Raw genomic sequence first — 15,931 nt, 5'->3', positions numbered from 1 at the left:
ACTAGGAGAAAGGCACCGCAGCTGGTGCAAGTGCGGAGGATCGGGACGAGGAAGAGAAATAGGATGTGTATTCCACTCAGTCCTCACTCTATCCCTGGGCTTAAGGAAGCTGGCAGCTAGCACGCCAGTGGGGAGACCGGGCTTGGGGACATCTCACCCCCACCCCACCCCCGCGCACCTTAAAGAGAGAGCGGGAAAATGGAACAGGAAAGGAGGTTTATATTTCGGACCCATCTCCATTCACCCTTGCGATGCTGGGGTGGAGGGGCTGGCCTCGGAAAGTGGGGGCAGGTGGCCAGGTCGTGGGAGGCTGCCACCCCTCTCCTAACAGCGCAGCCACCTTCACCTTGCTTCCCGCCTCGCTCACCTGACTGACCTCAGAAGCCCGGGTCCAGCAGCCGGATCACCGCCCTCCGTTCTTAGGACCCCGCACCTGCGCACTCCCAGCTCTCGGCGATAGGCTTGACTCCTTAAAGGCGCAACGCGCCCGCTCGCGTCCTCCGACAAAAAAAAAAAAAAAAAAAAAAAAAAACCAAGCCAGCCCGCAACGGCGTTGTGTCTCAGCAGCCTGGTTTGGTCCGGGGAACGCTGAACCGCTACCTTGAGCTAATTCATTTTCCCAGCTCAAAACATTAAATAAACTTGGCAGTTCAGCCCCTTACCAGCAACTCGCCTCCAACAACCGTGAACCTAAGGCTCGAATCACCCCAATAAAGAGTGCTCAAGGGCTGGCATTAGGGAGCAAATGCCACTTTGCCAGGCGAAGCCACAGTTCACAGGGCACCGTTTCGTTTACTACACATCAACTGTGTCTGTCGCTTCTGAGCCTTTCACCCAACAAAAGATTGAAGCAGGATCTTAACCCTGAGAGTTTAGGGGCTCTTTGGAATTCCAAAGTAAGACTTGGCTACTGAGCTAAAGGGTGGGATGGAGGGGTGAGAGCCTAGCGTTTAACATCTGGAACTAGAAAAACTTTCTGAAAAGAATCTTGTCTTCCTTCGTAGGAGCAAGCAAGGTGTGGCCTGGGTGATCTTCCTGTTCCAGTCTCAGTTAAGATATCATTCCAGGAGCACAGCGCTTGGGAGGCAGAGGCAGGGGGATCAACTGCAAGCCTGGTCTACAAAGCGAGTTTCCTGGAAATCTCTCTCTCTCTCTCTCTCTCTCTCTCTCTCTCTCTCTCTCTCTCTCTCTCTCTCTCTCTCTCTCTCTCTCTCTCTCTCACACACACACACAGAGCACATCCCACCAGGTTCTGCAGCAAGTAGAACTTGACTAAGTTGATCATGTCTTAGCTTCTAAGAACGAACAAGAAGCTCCAGAAGTTCCAGGTGGAGATCTCTGAAGGCACATGCCCCCATCTGAGAAATTTTTCTGGATCAAGCTTCTGAAACATATCCAAAGTCTGGAACTAGGTTTCTGGCTCTGGCTGGATCATCATCATGCCAGATGTTGGCTACCTCATCACTCAGGCCTCAAGGGCTGCATCTGACTCACTGCAGGGTATTGTTTCCCCAAATTCTGTGGCTAATCATCTATCAAAAGTATGTGGCTTAGACAATTTGCTGTGGCCTTCTTTCTTCTCACTGAGTCAAATTTTTACCTTTTCATCCCACCCTCCCACAATGGCCTCACAATAGACCCAGGCAAAGAACCCAAATGAGCTAGCTACCCTGGTTTCCCCAGTGGCCACTTACTGTAGACCCTGCAGCCTTGGAATCTGGGAGCATTTACCAAACAGATGCTGAGGGGTGATTTCAGGATTTAATTAATGAAGGGATGAAACCGATGAACAAGTAACATCTTAGAAGGCCCATTCTGGAAGCCATCTGCAACTTTTACATATGTACTTGAAAGTAGTTGTTTTTTAAATATCTTAAATTTTCCTGCTCATTACCTTAAAAATGGGGTTGGGATGCAGGTCAGTAATAGAGTGACATATACAGAGACCTCACAGGTTTAGAGGCACATTTCTTTAGTCTCAGCACTAGAGAGGCAGTGGCACGTGGATCGCTATGAGTTCCAGGCCAACCAGAGGTATACAATAGGTATATAATGAGTCTCAGAATGTTGTGGAGGGGGGGTGAGGTGGGGCATGAGGCCTTGGGTTTAGCCCCTAGAATGTCAAAAACAAACAAAAACTTAAAAACGAGTAGCTATTCCTCCTTTATTTGTATCCTGTGGTACTAAGCCTCCAAGGCCCTGAAGTTTCTGTACTCTTCCCTCAGTTTTATTATGTGGACATACTTAACTGAAGTTCAGAGGCAAGTCACATTCTTGGTGACTCTTCATAGGATGACTGACAAGAGAGGAGCCTTAATTACCACAGTCTTACAGTGAAGCCAAAAACACAGGGGAAAAAAAAATGAAGAAATCCCCCAATACCTTGCCTCCCCCACCCCCCAATCCCACCAAGTCTATGACTCTCTGAACACTATCAGTGAGTCAGGAACAGGTGATTAGGGCAGTCCCCAGAGTTTCCTTCTCTCCCGACTGAACAGAAACTCCTTATCAGCTGTCAGGTCTTACCCCAGCTTTAGCAAAGAGTTTTGAAAACTCTTGGCACAGTGTCTCAGGCTCTGTCCCATGACAAGTCTATAGATCATCAGTCAGAGATGAATGGTACCTACAGGGGCTGCTGCTTAATGCTTGTTTGTTCTGCAGTCACTGGGCATCAAGTCATGTAATCCTCATGACCAAGCCACACACCATATTACAGAGAGATTATGCGATAGATCCCAGAGCCAACTCATAGCAGAGCCAGAAGTTAAAGCATTCATTTACTTACTAATTCATCAAACCTTACTACAAATTTATCAGATGCTAGGAACTCTCTTGATGACAAGTCAGACTGTTTGGTTTGAGTTTTTAAAAGACATTTAAGGGTTGAGTGTGTATGTGTGTATAAGCACACACCTCTATGGCATGTGTGTGGAAATCAGAGGATAACTTATAGGAGTCTCCCCCCCCCCTTTCATTAAGAGTCCTGAGACTAGAATTCAGGTCATCAGACTTGGCAGCCACCATAACAATAGCTAGCCATCTTGTGGGCCCAAGATGCACTAAGTTGTCCTTAAGTTGTAGAGATTAATGTTATTCTCTATTTGACTGAATCTATAATCACATAGGAAACAAATAGCTGGGCATGTCTTTGCAGAATTTTCTAGATAGGATGGTGAAGTGAATATGGGTGGCGCCATTCCATGGTCTGGGGCTCCAGACTGAATATAAAGGAGACAGTGAGCCCAACACCAGCATCCACCTCTCTGTGCTTTGTGGCTGCAGAGGCAAGATGACCAGCTGCCCCACATCCCTCCTCCCATGCTTTCCTCTCTGTGTAGTCCCCTGCATCCTCTGTCATCCTGTGTCATCTCACATGGTAAGCCCAAAGAAACCCTACCTCCCTTGAGTTTCTCCTTGTCGTGTATTTGATCCCAGCAAATACAGACTAATACAGGGTCTGTTTATAAGAAGAAAACAATGGAGATTGCTTAATCAGAGAATCACACAAAGGCCATGCATAACATGGAAGTGTTGCAAGAGAAAAACATAACACAGAAGATTCCACATGGACCCAGATGCCAGCTGAATGAACTCCAAGTCTTATAAAGCATTTGCATGATTCCCACCCCCAGTATATCTTCATGGCACCTACTATAGTCACACAGCCAGCCAGCAATATAGTCATAATGAACAGCTGTGCATGTCTGAGCACAGTTTGTGTGGAAACCATTAAGCTACCTGCTTCTGAAACTAGTAACAGAATTAAATATGAAGGATGTGGCATGTGGAAAATTCTAACCCTAAATATTCAGCAATCCATAACACACTAGTATTTCTAAGCTACGAATCAACAACTCCCCCCAAGACCCCAACAACAAAACCCTTTCCAATTGTCCCAAAATATCTGTTAATTCATTTATTTATAAATTAAATATCACTAACCTTCCAATTCTGCATAGAAGTCCAGGTATGAAAGATTCACTCTCATTCCTTCCTTCAAGGAGAATGTCCCTCTGAGTCTAAACGGCAGGGTTTGTGGAGGTGCATAGCAAGCCCTGTCTCAAACAGAAAGAAAACGTTAAAAAACCCAAACCAGACAAGTCACTGTGCCAATCTGCAGCATATGAGCCCAGATTAACTAAAGTGCACATGAAGTGTGTGTGTGTGTGTGTGTGTGTGTGTGTACGTGTGTGTTCCTGTGGGCACATGTGTGATGTGTGTCAAGTTGCCCATGTGGAAGCCAGAGGACTACCTCAACTTTTGGCCATTCACTATGTACTTTGTTCTGTACAGTCTCCTGCTATTCCCTGCTGTGTAGACCAGGCCAACTGGCCCACAGGCTTCTGGGAATTCTCCTGTTTCCACATGGACCCAGGAGCTGTTATAGATACACGCTACTGCACCCTCTCCCTTCTTTTAGATTTATTATATATACAGTGTATGTACACCTGCACACCAGAAGAGGGCACCAGATCTCATTATAGATGGTTGTGAACCACCATGTGGTTGCTGGGAATTGAACCCAGGACCTCTTAACTACTGAGCTCTCTCTCTCTCTAGCCCCTGGTTTGTTGGTTTTTAATGTGGGTCCTAGGGATCCAAATTCCGGTCTTTACATATGTACAGAAAGTGCTTTATCCCCTAAGCATGTCCTCCGCACCTGTAAACCCATCATTCTTTTATTATTTTTAAAACAAACAGGGTTTCTGTAACAGTCCTGGCTGTCCAGGAACTCACTTTGTAGACTAGGCTGGCCTAGAACTAATTAAGCTCCTCCTGCCTCTGCCTCGGCCTCTGCCTTCCAAGTGCCCAGCTTAAACTCACCATCATTCTTACTGTATTGTGTTCATTTGTGGAAAGTGCCAGTGGAGCCCAGCACTAGTCATGGAGATCTGCAAAGTTTGACCTCAGAGGGACCTTTGAGAGACCCCTGTCTAAAGCTTAAACTCTCCAAGCACCTGAGTGGAAGCTGGAAGATGATGGAAGTCCCCCCCCCCCCAATATTAGCCTGGACCTTAAGGAGAAGCAAATGAGACTAAACCCCAAAATTGCTGGGATTCAAATATTAACAACAAGAAAAGGTTGATTTAAGCTCAGATTGAATTAAAAGAAGAATTTTAAAAAGCAAGTAAGCATATGGGATGCCAGCAGATGGAGAAGGGTGGCAAAGGGGCCAGTTTCCTAATTTAGGTCTTCACCATGAGAAAGAGCTTCTGGATAAACAGCCCCCAAGGGGAACTGAGCTCAGCAGAGAATGAAATGTACCCAATAATGCAACTGAGTTCAAGTGACCAGATCAAGAGAGGTGACCACCCAGTGTACCAAACAGAAACATTTCCATGGTCTTCAATAATCTATGCTAGCAGCCCTTCATGACTAAGCAAGCATCCCACTTCAAACAGGATAGAGAGACATGCTGGTCTAGGAACCTCAAGGCAAGACACTGATTTCTAACAAAGGGCTGCACCTGGTTACTGAAGGAAGCCAGAAGAAGCAATGCTCAGGAAAGCTTTGCAATAAGACGTGGTATTACTGTGGCCACAATTTCAACAGCACTGTTCAACAGAGATAAGGCCATTGTTCTAAGATCCATAGGAATGAGCAGAGTCCAAAAAAAAAAAAAAATCCCCAATTTAAAAAAATCCTCAGGATTTAGATAGAAAAACACAGTGTTCACATAGTGTGGCATTGCACAGAGGTAGATTAAAAACCATCCCAGCTGTTACCAGGGTGCCATGTGCACAGGGACATCTTCATCATAAAGAAACCATGTCTAAAGGAGAAAGAATTCAGCAAAAAAGAAAATTGTGGAGACAGCCAGCCCCAGTGGTACAGGCCTAGGGAGCTCAAGAAAGGAACATTGCAAGTTCAAGGACAGCTGGGGCTATAGGATAAGTCCAAGGCCAGTATGAACAACTTAAGACCCTGTCTCAAAATCAATAATGGAAAAGGTGACTACAGGTTCAGTACAGCAGTAGGGCACTTGCCTGGCACACGCATGAAAAGCCTTCCATCCGCTTTCCAGTTGGGGATGGGGGTTGGAAAGGGGGTGGCGCCTAGACAGTTGAGTATTTATATTGAAAACTAAAGTTTTAAAGTGGATATGGTAGCACATCTAACACCCAGAGGCAGGGAGAAAATCTGAAGCTAGCTTGGACTACCTATTGAGACCCTGTCTAAGAAAAAAAGAATTTAATAATCTTCCCACTCACACAAAACAAACAGAAAGGACAGGTTAAAGTCTTTAGTTTAAACTTAGCCCACACTTGGCATTTTCAGGCCTCTCTGATCCAGTGGCAGCAAAATGGTCACTTAGCACATATCTCCATGTCTAGCAACTTTCCATGCTTTCATTTGCTTTGCCATTTGCATTTTCAAGTTTAGCCTCCATGTCATTTCCCTGATAGTTTTCTTTCTGAGGGTATGCACACGTGTGTGTGTGTGTGTGTGTGTATGTGTGTGTGTGTGTGTTCAGGCCAGGGGCCAATTGGGGTGTTCTCTTCGATCTCTCTCCAGCTTAGTTTTTGAGACATAATGGTTCACTGAGTTTGGAATTCATGGAAGAGCTGGAGTGGCTGGCCAACATGACCTCAGGATACTCCTGTGCTGGGATAACAGATGCATGCTGCCATTTCCAGCCCTTTACATGTGCTCTTGTGCTTTGTCCACTAAGTCATCTCCCCAGCTCCTGCCCAAATGGTCTAAATAGTCCATAGTTACAGGGATAACAAATATCTTCTCCCATTTCTCGTTTGCCTTTTCCAGTTCTCTAATGGATTTGGATAAACATTCACTATAATTTAATCCAATTGGCCTTATGCTTGGTGCTTTTCACTATTACCATGTAAGTTTTGTACAAAATAATAGTCTTTATCATGACACTTTGCATGTGTGTACCATCTACTTTGATCATGTTCTCCCCTTTCATCCTCTTTAACTCCAATCCCCCTCCCCACTCCAGTTGGGATATCCTCCCACAAATAGACCCCCCTTTACCTTCATGCTTTGAAAAGGGCTAGGTTCTACATATAGGAGAAAGTGTAGTACATTGCCTTTCTGTCTGGTTCACTTTATATGATAATCTTCACTTTGAGCCATTTTCCTGCAAATGTTTTTTCCTGTGGCTGAATAAAATGTCTTCATGCGCACATAGCAAAGTTTCTTTATCCACCCAGCTGTTGGTGGTCAAGGCTGGTTTCACACAGTGTTTCAGTGAACCCCATGTGGTGATTTTTGTGTCTCATTTAAGAAGTCGGTGCCTGCTTCACTCTCACATGGTTTGAGAGTAGAGGAGACATAGTGGACCAAGGAAACAGCATCAGGCACAATAAGTAGATAGATGGGTAAATAAGAAACACCACCACAGCTGGCTGCACGAGGAGTGGAAACAGCTCCAGTGTTTGAGCCGCTTGATCCCAAAGTGGCAGAAAATAGGCTGTGGAGTGAGAATCAAGACAGATGTGGAAACATGGCTGAATGAGGCGCTCAGGACAAGATAGAAGAGAACAGCTTTGGTGAGCGGAGTGACATGTTTCTTCTCTTCCATGCTAGTTCCCAAGCAGACTGGTCTCATTAAATAGCAGGTGATCAGTTAGACTCAGGCAGTGGGGGACATTTTCTCTTTGCCTTCTCTGGGCCTAACATTGTGGTGTTTGTGCATTAACCATGTTCGCTTTCATCTTCAGCTCCTGAGTGTGCTATTACTTCTGCCACTTAACAATGAGGAAACCGAGCCTTTCTTAGGGTTGGGTAAGTCACTCCAGGTGTGATAGGGGCCGGGGAGCAGGATTGTTTGCTGAATCTATGCTGTCAACCAACCTGTCACTCTTGAGAACCTCCTAAGCTTTGTGTGACACATGCTGCAGTCTACAATAGACGCTATTGAAATCACAAGTGGTGGGAGACATGTTGGAGAAGCCAGTGGCATTGCTAGAAATGTACCTCATTTTAGTGATGACGCCTCCTCCCCATTGGGGCTACATTTGAACATCGCTTGGTTGGATGTGAATGGGTCTCCATGGAAACAGCTTCCACTGGCTTCTTACAGAGGAACTGGTTCTCTGTTCCAGAACTAATTTTAAATACACTTTCTGAACTTCACCTGTACCACATTTACACAGGAGCTCCTTTAGAGCAATGCAAAGTGATGGGTGGGGTTACAAACTTGTTCTCTAGAACATCTATTCTGCCATTCACTCAACGATTTGTCTGCTCTCTCTCAGCTCTAGCTTATACCCTTTTATACAACAGGGTTAGTATAGCACCTACCCCTTATATTTGGTTTTTCGAGACAGGGTTTCTCTGTAACACCCCTAGGTATCATGGAGCTAGCTCTTGTAGACCAGGCTGGTCTCAAACTCACAGAGATCTGCCTGCCTCTGCCTTCTGAGTGCTGGGATTAAAGGCATGTGCCACCGCTGCCTGGCTGTTAATAAATTCTTAAATAAAATAAATGTTAATTATGTCTATCCCTTTCTACTTACCCATCCCTTGCCTCCTATCTGATCCTAATACTAGTGATCAATTAATTCTTATTTGCTTGTGACTCATTTTGATTTAGTGTTGAAAATCTAGTACTCTAGCAACTGACCTGACTGCAGGCTTGGACAAACTGGGCCAGTAGCTCACCTTCCCAGCATTACAGTAAGAAGTCATAATAGCTCAGATGGAATAGTGGCCAATGGGACTCAAGATGACTTGAGCTTAAGATTTAGGCTGGAAATTCAAATGTGTGGCTGTTTCATGGCTTTTGGACATAGATATTTCACAGGTCCAGAAAACTCAGTGAAACTGAAGATGAGTCCCATTACTTAATTTTTGATCCTTCGTGGAAGAAGCTATTTATTCATCCTTTTGTTGTGATTTTTGTTTTTATTTTTTGAAGACAGGGTTTCTTTGTGTAGCCCTGGCTGTCTTGGAACTCAGTCTGTAGACCAGGCTGGCCTCGAACCCATGGAGTTCTGCTTGCCTCTGCCACCACCTTTCAGCTTATTCATCCTTTTATACCTCTCTTAGTATGGCATAGTGGAGGTGGGGTAATTTGTAAAGAAATGAGGAGCCGGTTGGTGGTGTCTCACAACTTTAATCCCAGTAATGGTAAGGTAGAGACAGGTGGATCTCTGAGTTTGAGGCCAGCCTGATCTTCATACCAAGTTCCAGGATAGCCAGGGCTGTTACACAGAGAAAACCCATCTAGAAAAAAACAAAACAGACAAACAAAATGAACCACCATGAACAACAACAAAAAAGAAATTCATCTTGTCTCCGGGCTCAGGAGGCCTGCAAGTCCATGTCAAGTAGTAGCAGATTCAGACAGGAGCCTGTGCTGCTTCAGCTCAGGGAACACTAGGAGGGGCAGGATGAGGAGAAACAAAACACAGTAGGCTAAGTGGGTTTGGAATAACCTGGAATTTCGAAACAAGGTGTTATTATGCAGCAGGGGCTGGTCTCATACTGACAACCCACTGCCTGCTCCTCTTGAGTCCTGGAATCACAGGCATGTGCCACCACCCCTGGGATTGATATGACATTCTTGCTAGAACAAGCCCATTCCTGTAGAAGTGGATAATCCCTCTTAGTAACCTATCTTGTTTTAATGGCCTCACCACTTCTCAACATAGGTCTGTCAAAGTGAGTTTTGCAGAGGATGAAACGTATTCAGTCAAGGCAACCTCCACCCTTACAAGGGCAGATTGTTGATATAATCTCTGAAGAATCCACTGTGTGCCATGGTTCCCAGTCCCATGGAGAACTACTTAAGAAATGGTGTAAAGAATGCTGTAAATGACACTGACCCGCAGCTGAATTTGGGCTGGCTTTGGAGGCTCTGCTCTCCAAGGGAATTCCCACACTTGGAGTGTCGTCGTTCCCACCCTGAGAATCACCTATGAGTCACTGTTCAGTTACGGCCTGACACCTGTTCAGACCTGCTTTTCCACTCTGCTTGTGCAGCTGGTGTGGCTTCTGATAGATCGATATATCAAGGCCTAATGTATGACAACTCAGAAGGTGAAATGCTCCAAAACCTCACTTACAAACCACTAGGGACCCCTGTGTCTCAAAATCTCTTGGGTCCCTATGTATTCAAAAGTCATGGGAATCAAAATGGAGTCAAACCAGGAGCTTCTGAATGAAGGGTTCTCCAACTCTATTTTTTGGAAGTGGTTATCATAAAAAACAAAATCTGCCAGAACCACTCCCTTACATAAAGGCCAAGCATGGTGACATACATCTGTAATCCCAGCACAGGAAAGATTGAGGCAGGAGAATGATAAATTTGAGGCTAGCCTGAGCTGCCCACAATGAGATGCTCTTGAAAAACTGAGGATACTGTCTAGGAAATGTCCGTTTAACCTCCGACTGATGCTGCAATTGTTATTTTAATCACTGTAGCCAAGATTACGTTATTTTGTGGGAGCCTCCTCACCTTACCTTTAAAAGCTTCTGCCTATCTCAACCTGTTTGCCATGCTCTAAGTGGCACATGTTTGACCACCTCAGTGCTCTGCTCTTCACAAATAAACATCATTAATCTTAGGCAGCCGTATCTTCGGCTGTTACTTGGGTTGACATGTTGGACTAAGCCAAGAAGTTTCAACTACAGAGCTAATCTTTAGTTGCTAGTAATCCAGGGATGGGGAGGCTGTGAATTGTTCTCAGTGTTCTGAGCTGGAATGATGGCAGACTTTGTCATCATTCCATACAGAGAAGAAATGATGTAGGTGGCTGACCAGTGCTCACATTTTATAGCCAAATAAATATTTCTGGATGTGCCTCATGCTTGCTGTGAGATCTGGGTCAGGTGATTGTCCACTGTTAGGCATAACTTCTCAACCATAAAATGAGCAGAGTCATGTTCAGGAGGCTGTGCAATGTGGGGGTCTACTACAGCTTAGTACCCACAGCCATTATAACTACTTTATAATTGTGTTCCCATAGAAATAGCCTGCCCTACACAGTTCAAGGAAACTATCCTTCAAATTGTCATATGTGGTATCAAATAGCAATAATTTAGTGTGAGTTATTAAGCACTTTTAATCCATGCCTGTTTCCTGTGTCTCACTTTCCCAGTTGTTCTGGAATGCTAGGAGATGCTCATCTAAGAAATCCTAAGCTAGATGAAGTAATGCTTGCCTCTAAGCCCAGAATTTGAAAGTTGGAGGCAGGAAGCTCAGGAAACGCTGGTTTACCCTTGGCTAAACAGTGAATTTGAGGCTAGCCTAGCCTACCTGAGACCCAGAAAGAAAGGAAAAAGGAAGAAAGGAAGGATGGAGGGAGGGAAGAAGGAAGGGAATGAGGAAAAAAGAAGGAAGGAAGAAACAGAAAGGCAAGGAGAGACAGAATGAGAGTCCAAAAGGCACAAACAGTGGTCTCTGGCACCATTCAGGAGGCTCAGCAGACACAGAAAGATTTAGTGTCACACACACTCTGACTTTAACTAAATAACTGGACTGCACTTCCAAAAGCTCAAGGTCATCATGACTGAGGGAGGAGTCATGTAACAAAGATATTCTAAAGGAGCCCATCCTCCTGTCAGCCAGAGAGGAACTTGCCTCCCAGGATGTGGTTTCACACAGGTCTGACAAAATTTCCATCCAACTTCCAAGACAGACAAGACAATGATGAATCAGTGATGGGTGGGGCCATACCTTGACCCACACTGATTAGCTACACATACCTTTTGCCTTCCATTTAAAGCTGACTGTCCTGTCAAAACTCCAAGGATAGGCTTGGCAGCCAGTGTGACCAACTGAAGAGATCTCCTTTCTCCTTCACGTGTCTCTTTAAGGCCCAGTGAGGATGGATGAGCTTGCCTATCAGGAATGCCAAGGGACTGGCTCTGGCCTAACAACTCCAGTAACAGATTAAAGGTGACCTGAGACAAGACTACTAAGCAATGCATAATTTAGATTCAATCCAGGAAAAAAATACTAAGAAGGGCACTATTATGGCTGGCAAAACCTGGAGTAATATTATAGAGTAGGTAACAATTCTGTGTAACTGTTAAACCCCGTTTTGGTAATACAAATCTGGTTGTTAAGAAAACCTACTTGTTCTTGGAAAACAAACCCTGTTGCTTAGGGGTAAAGAGTTGTACTGTCTGGAGCCTCCTCCTGAATGAAAAACTTGAATATATAGCAGCTAGTGGGAAGGAAAAGTTGGGTAGAGCATATGAGTCCTCATTATTTTTGAGATTTGTATGTACATTGAGATTATTTCAAAGTAAGAAGTTAATCATAAGTAAGTAAGTTGAGTCTAAGAAACACAAAGCCCTTAAAACAAGGAACACATAGTTCATATGGCCTCTGTTCGTCTTGGTCCAGTTCCTTATGGTCAGGCTGGAAAGGTCAGCTTGATGCCAATATAACTGCTCTATGTCTTTAGACACAGAGGCCTTGCTCTGCCTGATTGCACAGAACGGGACTGCCAGTGGAAAGAATTGGCGAAATGGTTGCAATGGCACCATTTGACCAACCACACCTTTTGTGTGGCACAGGTGTTGTAGTAGTGAGCTTTGCAAACGACCCAGACAGAAGATCAGCTCCCCAGGAGAGAAACTGTGCTTATACCTGCCAGAAGAGGGCGCTGCCTCCTCTGGTGTACATCCTGAAGGGCATCACATCAGCTGATGCCCAGCGATGCCCAGCAACAGGATTAATAGTGAAGGAGACAGAGTCCAGGTAAATGAAAGGTCCCATCTGTGTTCTTATTTAAGATATTGATACTCTGTTCACAATGGATTTTTTGCATAAAGTTTGGTTTTTACAAAGTGAGGAATTAAGCTGGCATTGGTAGTGGTGGTGGCACATGCCTCTAGTCTCAGCACTTGGCAGGCAGAGGCAGGCAGATCTATGTGAGTTTGAGACTGGCTTGGTCTACAGAGTGAGTGCCAGGACAGGCTCCAGAGCTACACGGAGAAGGAATTAAATTGCCTTGATTATTAGTTTGTTTTGCACTGTCTTGAATTTTGTCCCCAATGTCAGCATCTCCCTGAACTATCCCTAGCACCAGCCTGGCAGATCTAATAATCTGTGCATCACAACAGCAGCAGCTCAGAGTCTTTGGTTGGTTAGGCAAGGTCTGAGGTTACACAGGCCTTTCTGTATCTGTAAATAAAGAATGAGCTAAGAGAATTAGTTCTGAGAAACCAAAGGAGTACCTTTGATGTCACACCATGGCCAATGGCTGAGGCTCAGTGTCTTTATCTCTGACTTTCTCCTCATCTGTAAGATAGAAATAACAGTGCTTTCTCTAAGTTTTTTTAGAAGCTGTTTCTCTAATTCTGTGTGTATATGTTGTATATGAGTGTGCTGTGTATGGTGTATGCTCATGTATGTGTGGGGGGTGTGAAAGGAGGGTGTCAGGTGTCTGCCTCCACCCCTCTTCACCTTATCCCTTCGAATCAGAGTCTCTCTCTGAACCTGGAGTGCTGTCAGTTTTTGTCTAGACTGGCAGCCAGCAAGTCCCTGTCTCTATTCCTTACAAACCTGGGGTTGTAGGTATGCATGAGACCACACCCAAATTATTACACGGGTACTGAGATCCAGATTCAGATCCTTGTGAGTTTGCTTCTCAACCAGTGTTCCTAACTAGTGGGTTCTCTCTCCAGTTCAAAGATAGCAATTTTTTATTTACACAGATGAATGGCCAAGCGCTGTGCTGAGTTCGCGATTCAGTTAAAAACTAAAATTTAAAGGTGAGGAAATGGGCACAGAGAGGTTTAGTTGTTTGTGTAAGGTTGAACAGCCAGTAACTGGAAGTACAATTATTCTAAGTTCCACGCCAACATTCTCAACTAAGTGATTTCCTGCGCTCCTGAGGTTGTCACAGCATGGGAGATACCAGCACCTAGCTAGAAATAGCCAGGAGGCCGCTAGACACTCTAGAATGCTATGGACAGACCCATGCCAAAGTGTTACCTGGCACTGAGTTAGTTAGCTTCCATCACTATAACAAACACCAAAGGCAATCAACTTATATAGATGATTGATTAATTCTGGCTCAGTCTTAGAGGTTAAGCCCATGATCCACATTTATTTGTAGCCCATGAAGGGCATGTATTTCATAGTAGGAATATATATTGAAGCAAAGTTGCTCCCCTCATGGCTAGGGCATGAAGGAAAACCAAAAGGAGACCATAGAAAGGGTTGTTGTCCCATAGTCCCCTTCAGGGCACACCTCTAATGACCTAAAACCTTCCATTAGGTGCCAACTTTTATAGTTTCTACCACTTGGCAGCCTCATGCTGGTAATTAAGTCTCTTACACATGAGTCTCTCTCTGGGTCTGGGGTGGATACTTGAAATGCAAAGTTTAGCAAGATCCCAAAAGTCTGCCAGAGTTAGTCCCTAGTACCCCATGGAAGGAGATGTCATTCCAGTGGCTGTTACTATTGTTTTCTTTTGTCTGTGTGGTTAGGGAAGGGAGTAAATTTGGTTGTCCAGGGAAATTGAGCATCCATACTGTCATGGAGAACCTGGGCTTTGGAGAATCATCTGAGCACCACATTTTGCATTCAGTAGCGATTTATTAAGCACCTCATTCCTCCCTGGCCAGCATCACACACGTGCACGCGCACACACGTCATCTGAAGAGCTGTCTAGTGAGAGGGCAAACATTAGATGAGGAAACATGCAGCTCATCATACATTGTGGTGCCTGGAACAAAGCATAGGACCCGGACCCCACGAAAGAGAAAACACACTTTCTGAGAGTGTGGAATTATGTCTGAGATGGGAAGCAGGAGTCAGGAGCAACAGTGGGTGTAAGGGGTGATACAAACACTCTGTGGTGAGAAGTGAAAACCAGACTGTGGAGAGAGGCAGAGCGACAGGAAGTGTGCGTGACTTAGAGCATGCGAGGGGTGAAGGCCCTATCAAGGAATATGGTCTTTCGGTCAAACAAGAGTCTTTAAGGACGCTGGAGAGGGAGTTCAGTTGGTTGCATGCTTGCCTAGCACATATGAGGCGCTCCCTGATTTAGCCTCCAAAAGTGCATAAATGGGGAATGGTGGTTCTCAGGAGGTGGGGGCAGGAGTACTAGAAGTTCAAGGTTATTCTTGTCTGCATAGGAAGTTTGAAGTCAGCCTGAGCTAGAGACCCTGTTTCAGAGAAAGACTTTTGAAAGCACAAGACTTGGGCTTCCCTTCACTTGGTGATTTTCTTCAAGCCAAGCACAGCCCTCTGTATAGGCTGTCATGTAGGGTTGAAACTGAGAGCCCGTTTCACCAGCTGACACAAAGGTGTCTGCAAAAATATAGCTCTCATCTCACAGGGAATATGAGAACCAAATATGAGTGGCATGTTCTAGAAGCACAGATCTGGGCTACCCCAAATACTGTGTCCCCACAAGTTTTAGGATTTAAAAAAATTTTTTATTTGTTTATTCATTTATTGTATGGGTGTTTTGTCTGCATGGATATCTGTGTACCATGTGTATGTTGGGTGTCTGTGGAGGCCAGAAGAGGGTGTCAGAGCCCCTGGAACTGGAGTTACAGACCATGGTGAGTGGCCGTGTGGGTGCTGGGAATTGAACTCAGGACCTCTGGAAGAGTGGTCAGTGCTCTTACCAGCTGAGCCATCTCTCCAGCCTCATAGTATGTTTTTATAGGAACAAAACAAAAGAAACATAGATGGGAATACAGGGTGGGGGGGTTCCAGGAAATCAGGAAAATCCATGTTATTGACCTCAGCTGCTACCTGATGACTTTCTTGGATTCTGGGTTAGTGAAAGGAAGACAGGGTTCTGATTGTGTATTCCAACAGGGTGTCACCTGATTGTCACAAGGATGTTACATCAGGCACAGAAGCTGGCAATGAATGGCCTTTAAAGGGCAATAAAAATGGCTGCAAGATAATTTGACTCTGTAGTCACAGTAGTTCTATTAGTCTATCAGCATTAAAGCGTCTCTAATGTGGGTGTGGCTTTTTTTTTT

General features: G+C 44.9%; 1 protein-coding gene across 2 annotated transcripts in view; it reads right to left on the bottom strand.

Moving 5' to 3' along the window:
• The window catches only part of Abhd6 (abhydrolase domain containing 6, acylglycerol lipase), a 50,190-nt gene extending 49,698 nt beyond the window's left edge, over positions 1-492 (bottom strand). Inside the window, exon 1 of one of the 2 annotated variants that reach the window (XM_051206677.1) lies at positions 368-492. Coding sequence is in view for 1 of the 2 variants with exons in the window: in XM_051206676.1 (XP_051062633.1) it covers positions 179-240 (62 nt within the window). In the remaining variant the exon portion in view is untranslated. Of the gene's footprint in view, positions 1-178; positions 327-367 lie in introns of those variants that run through there. The other variant, XM_051206676.1, reaches the window with a different exon arrangement.
• Positions 493-15,931: the final 15,439 nt, after the last annotated feature.

The sequence above is a fragment of the Phodopus roborovskii genome, unplaced genomic scaffold (assembly GCF_943737965.1).
Source record: "Phodopus roborovskii unplaced genomic scaffold, PHOROB, whole genome shotgun sequence".
Taxonomy (NCBI): domain Eukaryota; kingdom Metazoa; phylum Chordata; class Mammalia; order Rodentia; family Cricetidae; genus Phodopus; species Phodopus roborovskii.
This window is presented reverse-complemented; position numbering and strand designations above follow the sequence as displayed.